General features: G+C 56.3%; 1 protein-coding gene across 1 annotated transcript in view; it reads right to left on the minus strand.

Annotated features, from left to right (window-relative positions):
- The window catches only part of PPP1R9B (protein phosphatase 1 regulatory subunit 9B), a 42,397-nt gene that overhangs the window by 13,387 nt on the left and 10,735 nt on the right, over positions 1–18,275 (minus strand). The window contains exons 3-4 of the mRNA XM_065422594.1: positions 6,588–6,720; positions 3,589–3,709 (exon numbers count right to left, since the gene is read on the minus strand). Coding sequence (XP_065278666.1) covers positions 3,589–3,709; positions 6,588–6,720 — 254 coding nt within the window. The remainder of the gene's footprint in view (positions 1–3,588; positions 3,710–6,587; positions 6,721–18,275) is intronic.

Below are 18,275 nucleotides of genomic sequence, written 5' to 3' on the forward strand. Positions count from 1 at the left end.
CTCCCATGCAAACACGCCCATCCCTACACAAGCACTCCCACAGAAATACACACCCATGTGCAAACACCTCCACTTATAGTCGCACAAATACAGACTCAGCAACATAAACACACACACATATACCAAAAAATATACTCCAAGGCACACGTTGCGGCGCTGCGGGGAAGAGGGGCACGTCGGCCATGGCTCTACTGCTTTTAAGTACCAGGTCACAGTACGACTCAGGTTTGGCTCGGCCCAATCATAGAATCGTAGGACTGGAAGGGACCTCGAGAGGTCATCTAGTCCCATCCCCTACACTCCTGGCCGGACTAAGTATTAGACCATGACAGAGCCAAGCTGAAGTTGAGTGAGTGGCGTGGTGACCTGGCCCTTGAAATGGCAGTCCACAGCTCCTGCCTAAAGGGGTACAAATGTATATTCATACAACTCCCCTAACACACATACACACCAACACACAACATAACACGTACAGACAGCCCCCACTGGGCTAATCTGATCCGGCCACCGAGACTGACGTTTGTGTCTCGACGGTTCCCCTTTGCTCTGCAGAACCTTTCATTGTGAAACTCGCTGTGATTTCCCAATGCCTGCTGGTGTGATACACAAAGGGCCTGATTCTGTCTCTGGGCTGGATCCTTTGTTGTCCCCGTGATTCGTTCCACCATGGACCCCCGTGCGAAGCGAGAGCTGGTCTACCCGCAACCACGCTGGTTTTGCACCAGTTTGGTCAAAACTGGTCCCGCTTTCCGTGGGTGTGATTGTGTTTCTGAGTATGTGCGTGTGTGTGAGCGTAAGTGGATGTGTTGGAGCATGAGCCTGTCTTTTCTCTGTGTGTGTGTGTGTGTGCGGGTGGCTGTGTTTGCACTGGGGGTTTGCATGGGTTTCTTAGTGTATTTGTACATGGTTCAATGTGTTTACTTGCAAATGGGGTGAGTGTATATTGTGTGTGTGTGTGTGTGTGTGTGTGTGTGTGTTGTCTACTGGTGTGTGATTGAGTTGCCATCACTTTATAGCTGGCCTATGTAGGTTTAGCTTTACCGGTGCAAACTGACCCGTTCTAAACCCAGTTTAAATCCATGTCAGTGTCCCCACACACAGTAGCACTGGTAATTTGGCGAGGCAACCAGAGATCAGAACATACCCACTTTGCACGGGTGTCAGTGGCAGCCCAAGTTGCCGGGGAACGGAAAATCCAGCCGAGACCCTCCTGCATTTGCTTGTTTGGGCTGCGCTGAAGTAGGCTGGGAAAAGATTGTCTGATTGAGCTCTCCCTAGAGACCCTTCTGGGAGGGAGTTATGTGTATTGTGAAGCCCTCCAAGTCAGCACCATTGAAATGAACACGGAAATACGTTACAGATGCAAACAGCACACACCCCGACACGTGCCCTGCAACTCACCATGAGCACATGGAGAACACGGTACACAGCAGCCGCAGCACACACTAACACAGAGACCTACAGACGACAGTGCCGAGTCTTGCAGGAGTTAGTTCTCTTTCTGAAAGCCCCAGCGCCTGGAGTCAGGTGATTGTGTTTGAATCTCATTTTTAACAACAAAGTGAATTTCTAGCTCCTCCGGTTGCAGCGAAGAGCTTGAAAATGCTACTCCTGCCCCCTAAGCCTCAAAACAAGGAGGCCAATAAGAAGCCCAATATAAGAAGTTTTTTTATTTTTTAAAAATCTCATGACTTTAAAGCCAATTTCATGATTTTTGGAGGCCTGATGGTGATTTTGGATTGCTTGGGGGTTGGCAATTCTGCATCTACAACCACACAACTAGCATAGATATACACAGAACAACATGCACAACAGGGATACACACAGGCTTGTCTACCATGCCGATGGTACGCAACTCAGACTGCAGGCACAAGCAGCCTAGGTACAGTGAATAATTAACACAACAGGGCTTTGTTAGCAACTCATTTGCAACTCACAAGCTGCACATACACAATTACTGTCACACACACACACTAACACAACTAGCACACAATGCAAAAAGCAGCATGTGTACACACACTACAAAGCTAAATAAAGAGCAACGCAAAGCCGATAGATACAACAATAGCCAGCCCATCCCTTCACACACACACACACACACACAAACCACACCAGGAGACTGGTGTGCAATATACACAAGCTCCCAACCACACCCTTAGGATCAGTTACAAAATACACAAAGTACTGTCTGCAGCCAAAATTTCAATAATTCCAAAAGGGAGAGCCTGGGACTGGACGTAGCCGGGAGATCCCACAACAGCCAGAGCCTCTGCCCTGCTCCCTACAGCGCCCCCTGCTGGGAGAGGCTGGGACTGGAGTAGCCGGGAGCTCCCCCCAACCGCCAGAGCCCCTGCCCTGTTCCCTACAGCGCCCCCTGCTGGGAGAGGCGGGGACTGGAGTAGCCGGGAGCTCCCCCCAACCGCCAGAGCCCCTGCCCTGTTCCCTACAGCGCCCCCTGCTGGGAGAGGCGGGGACTGGAGTAGCTGGGAGCTCCACCCCCCACAGCTAGCGCTCCTGCCCTGATCCCTACAGCGCCCCCTGCTGGGAGAGGCGGGGACTGGAGTAGCCGGGAGCTCCCCCCAACCGCCAGAGCCCCTGCCCTGTTCCCTACAGCGCCCCCTGCTGGGAGAGGCGGGGACTGGAGTAGCTGGGAGCTCCACCCCCCACAGCTAGCGCTCCTGCCCTGATCCCTACAGCGCCCCCTGCTGGGAGAGGCGGGGACTGGAGTAGCTGGGAGCTCCACCCCTCACAGCTAGCGCTCCTGCCCTGCTCCCTACAGCGCCCCCTGCTGGGAGAGGCGGGGACTGGAGTAGCTGGGAGCTCCACCCCTCACAGCTAGCGCTCCTGCCCTGCTCCCTACAGCGCCCCCTGCTGGGAGAGGCGGGGACTGGAGTAGCTGGGAGCTCCACCCCCCACAGCTAGTGCTCCTGCCCTGCTCCCTACAGCGCCCCCTGCTGGGAGAGGCGGGGACTGGAGTAGCTGGGAGCTCTCCCCACAGCCAGCGCTCCTGCCCTGATTCCTACAGCGCCCCCTGCTGGGAGAGGCGGGGACTGGAGTAGCTGGGAGCTCTCCCCACAGCCAGCGCTCCTGCCCTGCTCCCTACAGCGCCCCCTGCTGGGAGAGGCGGGGACTGGAGTAGCTGGGAGCTCTCCCCACAGCCAGCGCTCCTGCCCTGCTCCCTACAGCGCCCCCTGCTGGGAGAGGCGGGGACTGGAGTAGCTGGGAGCTCCACCCCTCACAGCTAGCGCTCCTGCCCTGCTCCCTACAGCGCCCCCTGCTGGGAGAGGCGGGGACTGGAGTAGCTGGGAGCTCCACCCCCCACAGCTAGCGCTCCTGCCCTGCTCCCTACAGCGCCCCCTGCTGGGAGTGAAGGGAACAAACAGACTGATAGTAAAGCGTGTGTGTTGGAGGGGGCGGGGGTCCGTGTATTCTGGAGCTGAGCATTATAGTAGGATGCTCAGTTTTGGGACTAAGACTCTGGTTTTGAGACTCATGAGCTCTGTATTCAGCTCCTAGCCCCGCCGTCAGCTTCTGTGGGGTTGCCGTGCTCCCTTCTGGCCCGAGAGTCGCCGACGTCCCCAGGCTTACCTGCCGTCCCGGTGAGCCGCTCCCCCTTCCGTCACCGTCTTGACAAAGATGCCGAGCTTCTCCAGGCCCATGTCCGCTCCGGCGCCCATCCCGATAATACTGATGCCCAGCCCCTCGGAGTCTGCAAGAGAGAGAGACCCGGGTCCTCACGGGGTCGCGTGGGCCGCCGCTGGGGGCCTCTGAGCCAGGCCGGCGCTCTCCCCTCTCTCCAGTCACCCCAACACCTACGCCCGGCGAACTGGGGCCGGCGAGCACCGGGGCAGCAGGGATGCACCTGCTGCGGGATGGGCAAAGGGGCCCGGCACGGAGGGCTCCAGCGCTTGCCAGGACTGGCCCCGGGGGCAGGAGGAAAGCGAGGAAGTAGCAGGAGAGAAGAACAGTGTTTATTACAGCGAGAGGCAAGGACAGATGGCAGCTAAATTACGGGCGGTAGCACGCGTGGGAGGGTGAATGACTGTGTGAGAGAGAGGAAACCAAAGGAACGAGTCAGTGTGAAGAAGAGCGCCCAGGACGGGCAGTGCCAGATCACACCCGCCGGCACATCAAAGCCCCATAGCCTGGCTTCCCTGCAACATCAGAGTTTGGGGCCAGCTAGCCTCCTGAAATACCGGCTTAGAACCCAGGCCCAGCAGGGCAGGCGCCTAGGGCTGAGTTGGGGAACCTGGGTTCTACCGTAAGACCCATCACAACATTCGCTTTCGTAGCCTGACAGGATCCAAACGCTGGCCCATCCACCCCGGTATCCTGCCTCCATTAGCAACCAACGCCTGGTGCTTCAGAGCGAGGCGAGATTTCCTGCCCCCTGGGCCTTGCGCCTTGCCATGGTGCAAATCCCCAGCCCCCAGGGGATCGGCTTATGTCCAGAAACACGGGGGTTAGTGCCCCTTGTGGCACGGATCTTAGCTACCGACCAGTGCTGCAAACATTCTCCACCCCTGCTAACCTGACCCTCTGAGCTCCTGCAGCCCAATGACAGCATTTCCTCCAGCTGCCTGGTTCCCCCATGCGCCCCTTGCTGTGGACTGATCCCCCTAGGAGCCTCATCCCTTAGTCAAGCCCCCTCAAGCTTCTCTTCCTCCCAGGATCTTCCACACGTGAGTCCCACCCCAACCTCGAACCCTCTTCCCTGTCGATCCCTCCCAGGGCGAGCTCAGTGCTGAGAGGGGGAGGAACCGACGCACCACACACAGGCTTGGCAACGTGCTGTCTCTCTCCCGTCGACAGCACCACAGCATCCTGTTTGCGTTCGTACCAGCTGCTGCCTGCTGGGCAGACGCCATCTCTGAGCTACCCTGGCCCCGCCCTGGCCTGCTTCTCAGAGCATCCCGCAGGGGCAGAGAGGAGAGCCTTTCACTAGTGCATTCACTTACACTCAGTGAGTGGGTGTGCACAGTATGTGTGTGAACTGGTGTGTGTGTGTGTGAGTGACTGTGTAGGGGGTGTGTGTGAACTGGGGGGTGTGCAGTGGAATGTGTACATGTGTGGGTGTGCACGCTATGTGTGTGAACTGTGTGTGTGTACAGTGGTGTGTGTGTACGAGTGAGTGTGCAGGGTATGTGTGTGAACTGGGGTGTGTGCAGTGGAATGTGTGCATGTGTGGGTGTGCACGCTATGTGTGTGAACTGTGTGTGTGTACAGTGGTGTGTGTGTACGAGTGAGTGTGCAGGGTATGTGTGTGAACTGGGGTGTGTGCAGTGGAATGTGTGCATGTGTGGGTGTGCACGCTATGTGTGTGAACTGTGTGTGTGTACAGTGGTGTGTGTGTACGAGTGAGTGTGCAGGGTATGTGTGTGAACTGGGGTGTGTGCAGTGGAATGTGTGCATGTGTGGGTGTGCACGCTATGTGTGTGAACTGTGTGTGTGTACAGTGGTGTGTGTGTACGAGTGAGTGTGCAGGGTATGTGTATGAACTGGGGGGTGTACAGTGGAATGTGTGCATAAGTGGGTGTGCAGGCTATGTGTGTGAACCAGGGTGTATGAATGCAGGCAGGTGTGTATGGAGGGGTACATGTGCAGATTGGTGTGCAGCACAGGCATGCGTGTACACACACAGGGGGGTGTCTGTATTTGTATGTACAGATGTTTGTGTCTGAATTAGTGTGCAAGGAGGTGTGTATGTGTGAACTCTATGTGTGCACACAGCCATGTGCGTGTAAGCGTGGGTGTGAATGGGTGTGCAAGAATGTGTGCATGCCCAGATGTGTGTGAATTAGTGTGCCGGGGTCTGTGTGTGTTTGAGAGAGGAATGAGTGTGCACGAGGATGGGACAGAGGCTGTGTCTGAGTCACTGAATGCTTTGAGTGCATGAAGGGAACAAGTGTGTGAGGTGAACACGTGAGAACCGCGAACGAGTGAGCAGCTTTGGGTACGTGGGAGGGGTGAGGGGGTGGAGATGAGGGGGTGAGTGCAGGGAGGCTGAGTGTGCACGTGTGCGCGAGGGGATGGGTGCCTGAGTGTGTATGTGGGATGAGTGTGTGAAGCTGTGTGTGCAACTGTGCAGGGGATGAATCAGTGAGTAGGTGGATGGATGAGTGTGCAAGTGTGTGGATGAGTGTGCGAGTGCAGGGTGGAGTGTGTGGATGAGTGTGCAAGTGCATGGGACAGTGTGCGGATGAGTGTGTGAGTTCAAGGTGGAGTGTGTGTGTGAGTGTGCAGCTGCGTGGGGGAGTGTGTGTGCGTGTGAGTGCATGGGGAAGCGTGCATATGAGTGTGCGAGTGCATGGGGGTGTATATGAGTGTGCAAGTGGATGTGGATGAGCATGTGGGGGATGAGTGTGTGAGGGATGAATGTGCAAGTGTGTGCGTGTGTGAGGATAGGGGGATGAGTGTGCATGTGGGGGGATGCAGAGAACAGCTGGCTCCAGGCCCCCATAACCTCTCCCCCCATCCTAGCCCCAAGCCCAGGGATGGGGTCACTGAGTATCCAGCCCTTAGCCTCCCCAGTGCCAGCAGGGAGAGCCCCCCACGGCCCGGGCAGTGCCAGCCTCTTCCTTCCTCACCTTTCTCCAGCTCCACTGGGAAGAGGTCTAGCCTCTCCACCCGCTTCTCCAGCTCGTACTCGGCCGAAGCAGCCATGGGGTCCACATCCTCATTCCGGCGGTCGTAGTCCTCGTTGGAATAGGTGCTGAACACCTGCGTGGAGCCGAGAGGGGGGCGTTAGGGGTGCCTCCGGCGAGGGGGGAGCCAGGGAGGAGAGGGGACCCGGCACCCCCATTGGCAGGCGAGGGGATGGCTCCCTCTTCCCATACAGCCCTACAGCAGCTAAGCCTGTGGCCCCCACTCCCAAGCTGGGGTGTCCCATGACCTCAGTGCCTCACCGCAGAGGTGAAGGGCTCCCCCCAATTACAAGGCCCGAAGTGTCACCGTGGCAACCTAGTGGGCGGCTGGGCCTTGGGCTTGAGGCACTGGCTATGGGGTTAGCTCCCGAATCCCTGTGTGGCCTCAGGCTGATCCCCCCACTTCTCAGCGCCCTGCCCGTAAGGAACGGGGTTCTGTGAGGATCTCCGGCGAGTGTGTCCATTACCAGAGCCCCTGCAGGGCCCAGCTGAGAGCCAGGCCCCATAGTCTCTGCTGCCAGGAGCTTACAATCCAACTGCACAAGGGCGACAAAGGGTGGGAGGGGGAACAGTGCCACTGAGAGACAGCCTGGATCCTCAAAGGGATTCAGGCTCCTAACGCCCATTGACACCCTGGAAATCAAGGGGAGTTAGGCGCCTGGATACATGGGAGGACCTGGGCTGAAATGACTTGCCCAAGGGCAGGGCCTGGAATAGAACCCAGGTGTCCCGGTTCCTCCCCACCGGACCACCCTGCCTCAGCGCAACCCACATGACGCTGGGGCTCCCAGAATGCGCCGGACGCAAAGCCCCAGGGCTCGGCTGGGTTCACAGCGACCGATCTCCCCGCTGCGAGCTGCCCTTCGAATGCTCCGAGGTTCCGGTTACCAAGAACCCGTGTAATCATGAATAAATGACAAGGTATTCTCCTCCCGGCCCCACGTCTGTAATTACAATAGGAATGGGATCTCCCGGTGGGTCCCATGGCTGCCTGGCCCCTCCCGCCCCTGGCACCGTGAGCCTGCCAGCCCCATGCCACCCAGGGGTGGTGGTGCATGTGAATGAGCATGCAGGGCACCTGTGGGCCCGCGGTCAGTGACAGGCCAGGGCAGCGGCTGATTGGCTGTTCAGGGGGCAGCTGGGTTTTGTAGGCAATGCCAGCAGGCGGATCGGGTTGCAATGTGGGGCCGTGCAGAGATGCCGCACTCCCCTGGCCTTTCGCTCGCAGGCCCTGCCCGCGCCAAGCAAGGGCCCTGGCTCCTTCACCCACAGCAGGGGCCTGGCCTGGCGTCCATCCCAGCAGGCTTTGGGGTAGGGGAGCAAACAGCTGAGGGGAGACCAGAGAGGACCATGCCCATGTGCAGAGGGAACCCCTCACCCCCGTTAGCACAGACACCCTGGAGCTCCAGCGGCCCACTAGACAGATCAGGTAGAAATCAAGCCTGTCCAGGCATTTCTACCCATGTTGGGGGGTCCAAGCACCTGGCTGCAGGGCAGGGGACACGTACTGAGTCCCTCCATTAAGGATCGAGGGGCTAAATCCACCCCCAATACATCCCCAATCTTTCCTGGCTCTAGAGGGAACCGTCATATAGGGCAGGTGGGAATCCCACCTGCAAGTCCCACCCCAGCTTGCCTATGGGCCCCGATCCCGTTCTGTGGAGAAGACCTGGAGTAGGGGGTTTGGATGGAACGGCTCCGAAGCAAACGTTTAGCTCCTAGTAATTCCCAGCCCCCACCCCCTCCTCTGGCACCGCTCGGGACTCATAAGGCCTGAAAGATTTCCATTAGCTGCCTTGGCATTGCCTCTGCCATTCTCCTGCCAGCTACAAGTCCATTCCCGGATGCCAGCAGCACCCACGGCCGTGCCGGCCCTCGCTGACTCTGGCAACGGTGCCAGCTTGGAAGGCAGAGGCCCTTTCGCAAGCGTCACCTCGGCAAGTGGCCGATGAACTAAAAAAAATTATTACTTAACTTACAGTAGCACCTAGAGACCCTGACGGAGACCAGATCCTCACCGTGCTAGGAGCTGTACACACACAGAGATCAGATCCCCGCCGTGCGAGGAGCTGTACACACACTGAGATCAGATCCCCACCGTGCTAGGAGCTGTACACACACTGAGATCAGATCCCCACCGTGCTAGGAGCTGTACACACACAGAGATCAGATCCCAGCCGTGCTAGGAGCTGTACGCACAGAGATCAGATCCCCACCGTGCGAGGAGCTGTACACACACTGAGATCAGATCCCCACCGTGCTAGGAGCTGTACGCACACTGAGATCAGATCCCAGAAATGCTAGGAGCTGTACGCACACACAGATCAGATCCCCACCATGCTATGAGCTGTACACACACTGAGATCAGATCCCCACCGTGCTAGGAGCTGTACACACACTGAGATCAGATCCCCACCGTGCTAGGAGCTGTATACACACTGAGATCAGATCCCCACCATGCGAGGAGCTGTACACACACTGAGATCAGATCCCCACCGTGCTAGGAGCTGTACACACACAGAGATCAGATCTCCGCCGTGCGAGGAGCTGTACACACACTGAGATCAGATCCCAGCCGTGCTAGGAGCTGTACGCACAGAGATCAGATCCCCACCGTGCGAGGAGCTGTACACACACAGAGATCAGATCCCAGAAATGCTAGGAGCTGTACCCACACACAGATCAGATCCCCACCGTGCTATGAGCTGTACACACACTGAGATCAGATCCCCAGCATGCTAGGAGCTATACGCACACTGAGATCAGATCCCCACTATGCTAGGAGCCGTACGCACACTGAGATCAGATCCCCACCATGCTAGGAGCTGTACACAGACTGAGATCAGATCCCCACTATGCTAGGAGCCGTACGCACACTGAGATCAGATCCCAGCCGTGCTAGGAGCTGTACGCACACAGAGATCAGATCCCCACTGTGCTAGGAGCTGTACGCACACAGAGATCCGATCCCCAACGTGTTAGGAGCTGTACGCACACTGAGATCAGATCCCCACCGTGCTAGGAGCCGTACGCACACTGAGATCAGATCCCCACTGTGCTAGGAGCTGTACACACACAGAGATCAGATCCCCACTGTGCTAGGAGCTGTACGCACACAGAGATCAGATCCCCACCGTGCTAGGAGCTGTACGCACACAGAGATCCAATCCCCAACGTGTTAGGAGCTGTACGCATACTGAGATCAGATCCCCACCGTGCTAGGAGCTATACGCACACTGAGATCAGATCCCCACTATGCTAGGAGCTGTACGCACACTGAGATCAGATCCCCACTGTGCTAGGAGCTGTACGCACACAGAGATCAGATCCCCACTGTGCTAGGAGCTGTATGCACACACAAGGGCAGTCTACACTGCTATTTTAATCCAAGTTAGCGAAGCCAAGTTCCGAACCCACCTTGGCTTTGCAGTGAAGCCCTATCCTCCGAGCAAAAAGCTGCCCAGGAGGTGCGCTGACACTCTACATGGACACGACAGAGGGGAAGTGATTTCTCCAAAGCGGCTGAGCTGGTCAGCGATAGAGGGGGGCCTAGAACCCAGCGTTAGGCCAGGACCCTGCCGGGTGGCGCACCCCAATTCCCCTGGGCGAGGCACTCTCTGTCCGTGTGTCTCCTGATGCAGCCTGGCTGGGTGGAGGGTGGAAATTTGAGGAAAACCTGGAAGATTCCAGCAGAGCTTTCCTGACAAGTGTCCTCCACACTCATGGTGCCAAAGGTCCCCAGAACGTTGCCCAAGCCAGCCTGAGCTAAAAGGCTCCTAAGTGCCACCCAGAGTAGGGTACCCATGCCAGGGCTCTCTCTGAGATCAGGGTGCCAGGGAGCACCCACCCAATGGGTCAGTTTCAAGCGGCTATCCCTGGATTACTACAACCCCCAGCATGTTTGGCTTGGGGTCCTGCCTCCCCGGCTCTCCGCCATGGCACCCAGAGGAGGGCCGTGCCCAGGGTTGTGCGTGGATGGGCGGCGTGGGAGCGGGCAGGGGCCGTGGAGGACCCAAGCTGGAACGGAGTCAAGCGGAAGATGCTGACAGGGCAGGATCGCAGAGGGTGGGAGGAAGGGATGGAGGAGCTGGAAATGGGACCTTCCCTTGAAGTTAGATCTGGGGGGCAGGTTATGGGGTGGATCCCTCATCCTGGAGGGGACCCCACGCAGCCTGAGCGGAGCTAGAAGGATGGCGGGGGACACACCAAGCAGGCATGTCGTTCCCAGGCTTTGCAGGTGATGGGTGTGCTGGGGAGGCCGGGTGGTGGCAGGCAGACGGCCGCGCTGGCAGATTAATTAGCACTGTCCCGGGCTTCACGGGGAAGAGTTTTCACGCTTCGTTTCTCCTGCGACAGCCTGCGGGGCTCGATTACAGGCTGGAGTGAGCGTGAGAGGCGAGAGGGATGGGGAGAGCACGGCGCCCGCCACTGTGGTACCCAGCACCCGGGATCTGCAGGCTGCTGGAGGGGGCGGGGGTGCCGGGAGCCACACAGGGCAGGCGTGGCTGGGGGAAGCTGTGGTGCATGGGGATAGACAGAGAGATGTGTACACTCGGGATTAGATAGCTAGACAGAGAAAAAGCTGAGGCAGGCAGATGCATGGCCTGGTATTTACTCATCTAGAAAACTCTCTTTCTAATCCCAACGCATGGCCTCTTCTCCTGCCATGGGGATTTCCTGCTCTCAGCCTGGTACCCGGCAGCTTCCCCTTTCCCCATAGCTGACTGGGCATGGCCCTGGCAGGGCACCTCTGGCAGGAGGACAACCCTGTCCCCCAGGGGTTCTGCTCCTCTCTGCAGCATGGGGCACGGGTCACTTGCTGGAGGATTCTCTGTACCTTGAAATCTTTAAACCACAAGTTGAGGACTTCAATAGCTCAGACACAGGTCAGGGGGTTGTTACAGGAGTGGGTGGGGGAGATTCTGTGGCCTGCGTTGTGCAGGAGGTCAGACTAGAAGATCATAATGGTCCCTTCTGACCTTAAAGTCTATGAGTCTATGAGAGAAGCAGGCACGGCCATTCCTCATGGAGGAGGACATTTGAGCATTATAATTAAAAGCCAGGAAGTAGGTCAGGGGGTCTCTGGCAGGGAGTCGCAGGGTTTGTCAGAGGCCGCAGGTTCGTACCCAGCCCGTCTCACTAGTGACTAGAAGTCGTGACCATCTGGCGGCTGATATGACACCAGTTGGCGTCGGAGCCTAGTCCTGAGGGAGGGAGGAGTCTGCAGCTCCAGGAAGAGGGAGCGCTGGGGAACGGCGCGACAGGGGTTAACTACGCAGGGTCAGACGCCGCTGTTACGTCTCCTGGGTCAACGGAGCCCAGCCCAGAACCAGTCCCAGACAAGCACCGGATACAGCCTGCTCCAAAGTCAAGAGGAGACTTTCTGGTACCGGCAAAGAATCAACAGCTTCCGCAGCTGTCTCCTGCCCATCCCCCTGCCCCAGTTAGCTAATGAACGAGAGCAGGACCACAGCCTGTGGAGGCACAACACAGGCCCTGACCTGGGTCCTAGGGCAGCCGTGGGGCTAAAGTCTTGCTCCGTGTTACTCTCCCAAGTAACCCAAACAGAGCAGAACCGCAGATGCCCTGATGATTGCAGGAGACCTGCCAGCCGCCAGGCCCCTGTGCACTGCAGACCCTCCCTACCCTGAGGATGTGAGAATCAAACTGAGCTGTACCAGCAGCCCAGCCCACACACAAGCTGCCAAGCACTCCCAGCTAGGGAGTTAACGGCTCTCCGAGTGCTCCTGGTACAGCACACACAGGGGAGTCGTGCCTGGCAGTCATCTGAGGAAAGCACACGCATTCAGGCCAGGAATTCCCCGTGCATGTGTCCAGCAGGGAGAGCAGACTAGGGGCAGAAAAGCAGACGTTTCTACTAGGCTGTCTATCCCCTGGGAAGAACCGGAACTGAATCTTTGTGCCCACCCGGAATGGACCCTGGGTGCAGCCTCCGCCCCCCAGGAAGAGATCTAGGAATGGAGTCTACCTCGGGCATGAATCTTCATCGGTGTGCACGTGCACATGGGTGTGTACACATGTTCACACGTGTGTACACATGTGCACATACCGAAATGTGTGTGTGCATAGGATCAGAGACATGTAGGACTGGAAGGGACTTCCAGAGGCCATCTGGTCCAGTCCTATCCACTGAGGCAGGGCTAAGTATTATCTAGCCCATCCCTGACAGGGGTTTGTCGAACCTGCTCTTAAAAATCTCCAATGATGGAGATTCCACAGCCTCCCTAGGCAATTTATTCCAGTGCTTCACCACCCTGACAGTTAGGAAGTTTTTTCCTAATGTCCAACCTAAACCTCCTTTGCTGCAATTTAAGCCCATTGCTTCTTGTCCTATCCTCAGTGGTTAAGCAGAACAATTTATAAATCTTCTCTTTATAACAATCTTTTGCGTACTTGAAAATCACTCTCGCGTCCCCCCTCAGTCTTCTCTTTTCCGGTGCACACATTTGTTTCAGTCTTTTCTAGTAAGTCGTATTTTCTAGGCCTTTCGTCATTTTTGCTCTCCTCTGGACTTTCTCCAGTTGTCTTTCCTGAAGTGTGGTGCCCACACCCGGATACAGCTACCCCAGCTGAGGCCTTAGCAGTGCTGAGTAGAATGGAAGAATTACTGCTCGTGTCTTGCTTACGACACTCCTGCTAATACGCCCCAGGATGATGTTTGCTTTTTTGGAAACAATATTACACTATTGACTCATATTTCATTTGTAACCCCAGATCCTTTCCGGCACTGCTCCTTCCTAGGCAGTCACTTCCCATTGTGTATCTCTGCCACTGATCATTCCTGCATTTGTCCTTACTGGATTGCATCCTATTCATTTCAGACCAGTTCTCCAGTTTGTCAAGCTCATTTTGAATTCTAATCCTGTCCTCCAAAGCGCTTGCATCCCCTCCCAGCTTGGTATCATCCGCAAACTTCATGTGTGTGCTCTCTTAAGCCAGTATTCAAATCATTTATGAAGATATTGAATAGAACCAGACTCAGGACAAACCCCTGCGATATGCCCCTCCAGCTTGACTGTGATCCATTGACTGTGACCCGTACTCTCCCAGTACGATTTTCCAACCAGTTGTGCACGCAACTTATAGTAGGTTCATTTAGGCTATGGTCCCCTCGTTTGTTTCTGAGACGGTCATGTGAGACAGTCTCAAACAACACGGCGTTGCACGCAAGTACGTGTGTATTTGTGCACGTGTGAGTGCACACAGATGAGCAGGCACACGTACACGAGTATGCGTGTAGTATGCGTCCACTTGTGCACATAGAGAAACGTGGGGGCATACGCACTAGCGCGTACGCTCACGTGCACACACACACATGCTCGTGCCTGTACACGCGTGTTTGCGTGTGCCTGGGCACACACACACGCGTCTGCTGGTATCTAGTGCAACATCCAGGCGGCGAGCCCAGCTCCCTGCAGCCTGTGATTAAACAGGCACAGCAGAGCCTCTGAACCTCCATTTGTTCCCTTCCCTCGCTGCATTCACAGACTCAGCTCTGCAGCTGTGGATTCCAACCGGTGAGTCCATCGAGAGCAACCCCCCAACATCCGCTCAGGGAGGCGCAGGATGGGGAAGGCGGCACGGAGGGGGTGAGTAGGTCTCCTGGCCGATGGACAGGGAGCATCTGTACAGTGCTGCTGACAGGGGAAAGAAGAGCATCCAGGACTAGGGACCGGGGTTAAAGCACTGTGAGTGAGGCCCTAGCAAACTCACTGTCCCTTTTGGTCAATTTCACGGTCGTGGAATTTTAAAAATCGTCCATTTCATTATTTCAGATATTTCAATCTGAAATTTCACGGTGTTGTAACTGTGGGGGTCCCGACCCAAAAGGAGGTTGGGGGGCGGGGCAAGGTTATTGTAGGGGGGTCGCGGTATTGCCACTCTTACTTTGGCGCTGCTGCTGGCGGCGGCGCTGCCTTCAGAGTTGGGCAGTTGGAAAGCGGCGGCTGCTGGCCGGGAGCCCGGCTCTGAAGGCAGAGCCACCAGCGGCAGCAGTGCAGAAATAAGGAGGGCCTGGTATGGCATTGCCACCCTTACTTCTGCGCTGCTGCCTGCAGAGCTGAGCCCTTGGCCAGCAGCCGCCGCTCTCCAGCTGCCCAGCTCTGAAGGCAGCGCAGAAGTAAGGGTGGCAATACCACAAGCCCCTTACAATCACCTTGTGACCCCCCTGCGCCTCTCTTTTGGGTTGGGACCTCCAGTTTGAGAAACGCCGGTCTCCCCTGTGAAATCTGTACAGTAGAGGGTAAAAGCACACAAAAGACCAGATTTCACGGAGGGAGACCGGATTTCACGGTGCGTGCCGTGTTTTTCACGGCCGTGAATTTGGTAGGGCCCTAGTGATGAGGTTCTCTGGATGCTGGCCAGGGCCCTGGTACCTTGCAGGGCCTAGGGCTACAACGCTCTGTGCAAAACCCAACTGCCACACTCCATATCTGGTGGCTTCTCTTGGGGTCCCTCGCTGCCCTCTCCTCTGCCCAAACAGCTCGGCCAACTGCTCCCTACTTGTCCTTCCTCCACTCTTGGCCCTATTAGTCCCCTATGCCTGGGACCTCCTTCCCGGATACAGTCACAGCCATGCCACCCTCTCCTGAAAACCCACTGCAGGGCTGGACTGCCCGGGCACTAGATCACATGGAATTGTTCTGTTTGTACAGCAGGGTCCTGGGTTCCGAGTCGCTCCCAGTGATACAAACAATAAATACTCATCATGATGCCGACCTCTGGGCACTCCTTCTCCGCTCAGAGTGCTCAACTCTCTGCAGCAGGGACGCGACTGCAGCGAGCCTCGCGCCCTCGAGGAGCTGTATGTATTCTGCGCTGCCAAGCCCAAGCATTTAAAAATCACGAGTCAGGCCCCAGCCCCCCAAAATCATGAGATTAAAAAAAATCTCAGGTTTTTAAGCCCAATCCGATGCATTTTAGGTTCCTTTTGTCCACCCTCTGCTTTTCAGGCCTTTAGGGCTCACAAGCTCTCTCAGCAACCACCAAGGTCCCCAGGTATCAAAGCAGGGCTAAATGCTGAAGCTGCTACAGCTTGACCTAAAGTGCTAGCATCCCCTAGCTTGGGCTGTAACAGACTCAGATTCTCTGCAGATCAGGCACTGAGGGGCGGGACCCATAACACACACTGACCCATAGGCTATGCTAATAGGTCTACACGACCAATCAATTCACAGCAAGCTGGGGCGTGAATCTACCTTGCACTAGCCTACGGTGGACTGACTGACTGTGTAAATCCAGCTGATGTGCATTAATAGCTGGTTAATGTGCTTTGATTAGTCCCGTTTCAAAGAGGACTAGATCAAAGCGCATTAATGACTGTTCATGCACATCAGGAAGGTCCACATGGACAGTTAGACCATGGCAGGCGAGTGCAGGGTAAATTCATACCCTGTTTGCTGCAAACTAATTATGTGGCCTGGTCCACACTTAAAATGTAGAGCAAGTTAGCTCAGTGTGAAAAATTCACACCTCGAGGCAGTGTCACTAAGAGCTAACCCAAGGTGTAGATGCAGGTAGGTTGATGGAAGAATTCGTCCGTCGCCCTAGCTACCACTGCATGGGGAAGTGGATTACCCACATTGATGTAAACATCACTTCCATCAATGCAGGAAGCGTCTACACTACGGTGCTACAGAGGCATAGCCGCAGCACTGCATTGACTGTAGTGTAGACATGGCCGTGTAAACAAGCCCTAGACACACACTTGTTCATTTTTAAAGGAAAGGGGAGGCTCTCATGTAATCACATGAGTCCAGGAGCTGGGGAATTACAAGCACGCAGCTCCCTCCCCCAAATCACGAGACTCGTGATCAAACCGCAAGAACTGGCAGCTCCAGACGTAAGACCCAGCATGAAGAAGCTGAGATCTGCCCATCTCCTTCAAGAGATGGAGCGAGGGGCACAAAATTGACTACGGCAGAGGTCTGCCTGGCAAGCTAACAGCCCATGGCAAGGGTGTCTTTGCCAGTCCATGCTGCTCCGCTATACTCACACCTCAAGACCAGTTGTAGCCTGAAGCCGCAAAGCCCTGGAGGCTTGGGCGGGGGGGGGGGGGGGGAGGGAGACACTTCTTTCATGCTAGATGAAGGAAGGAAGGGGTCCAGGTTTTCTTGTAGCCCTTGTGCTGGTCAGTTTCCATGCAGTCACCAGGGAAACCAGCAACAAACTGAGGAGACCATGGGGAGTACATTTTCTCTTTCATTTTTGTGCAGCCCAGGCCAGAGCTGGGGGAGTGTGCAGAATAGGGGGGTGGGGTGTGGAACAGGCATCGTGCTCAGCCCAGAAAGCAGCCGCCCATAGAGGCAGAAGCACAGGGATCAGGTATGGGTGAGGCAAGTCATGCAAGGATTACTCATTTGCAGATAAACGCAAGGGTCAGACCTAGCCCGGGATACATTCCACGCATGATCTTTGCAACATGCATACTGCGATGCACGGCCCTTTCAACTTGGATAGCCCAGGGATGATCTTTCCAGCTGGCAAATAACCATGCATGATCCGGGCCCCATGCATGCCTTACCCTGCATGCATTTTTGCCAGAGTGGGCGCCCTTGATCTCTGTGCCCGTCAGAAACCTGGCCTTTCGAAGGTCACCCAGCCAGGCTAGAAAGCTGCTTTGCTCTGCAGGAAGTTGCTTATTTTATCAAGGGTTGCGACGATTTTGCGTCAGCGCAGAACTTCGTCCTGCCTGCTGCTGGCCGTGCGTTTTTACAATGGAAAGGCTCTTTATAGTCTAACCGAGTGACCTCTTAGGAGACCTTCACCCAATCCCCCCAACCGTCCCTTTCTCGGTTTATTCGAAGGAGGTCCCAAATGGAACAGATGAGCTAAGCCGGACACACGTACTCTCACACACACAAAATCAGGGAGAAAAGGGAGGGAAGGAGGATTTATAGGCCAATAACACCCCCCCCCCTCCCCCAGACAATAGGCCGGATGAGAGGTATTGATCCCACCAGCTGTTCAAAACTGGAAGAAAAAAGCGAACACACTCACTGGAGCTGGGCCTGTATGTTCGTCTAATACAGTAAATCCCAGGTCCCATTAACTCGCATCATGGGGCAGCTCCTGCATGGGGCATCTGCTGTCTCAGAGGGGGCACCCCCGAAGCTGCAGGGGAGGGGGTAGCTGTCCGTCAAGGTACTGCAGATGTCCCTGTTTGGGGGTGAGCAGAACTACCTGGCACCATGACGCAGCTGGCTCTCTCATGGTGGGGGTCATACAGATTCACCTCACTTCTCTCTCCCCCCCCCCCACACACACACACTCCCATCCCTGCCGGAGCGCTGAGGCCATCCTGCCCCTCTCACACGACAGCGAGATCCTCAGCTGACATGCGACTCGGCCAGGCACCAAGGCCGCCCAATGGCACCAGTGGAGGATCTGCCACCATGTTTCCACTCGTTAGGCCCCTAAGGGCTCCCAACAGGCCATGCCCCCCCGAACTCATCAGGGCTGCAATGGGGGGGGGGGGAACAGGGCGGCCAGGCCAAGCTTGCAGTCCTGCCGGCCCCGCTGCTAAGGAGGGATAGAGCAACCCCACCATCAGGCGGTCGACTTCCTCTTCCACTCCCTCTGAAGCAGTGCTGGCCCGGCTGCCTCTGCAGC

Source organism: Emys orbicularis, chromosome 25, assembly GCF_028017835.1.
Source record: "Emys orbicularis isolate rEmyOrb1 chromosome 25, rEmyOrb1.hap1, whole genome shotgun sequence".
NCBI lineage: Eukaryota > Metazoa > Chordata > Testudines > Emydidae > Emys > Emys orbicularis.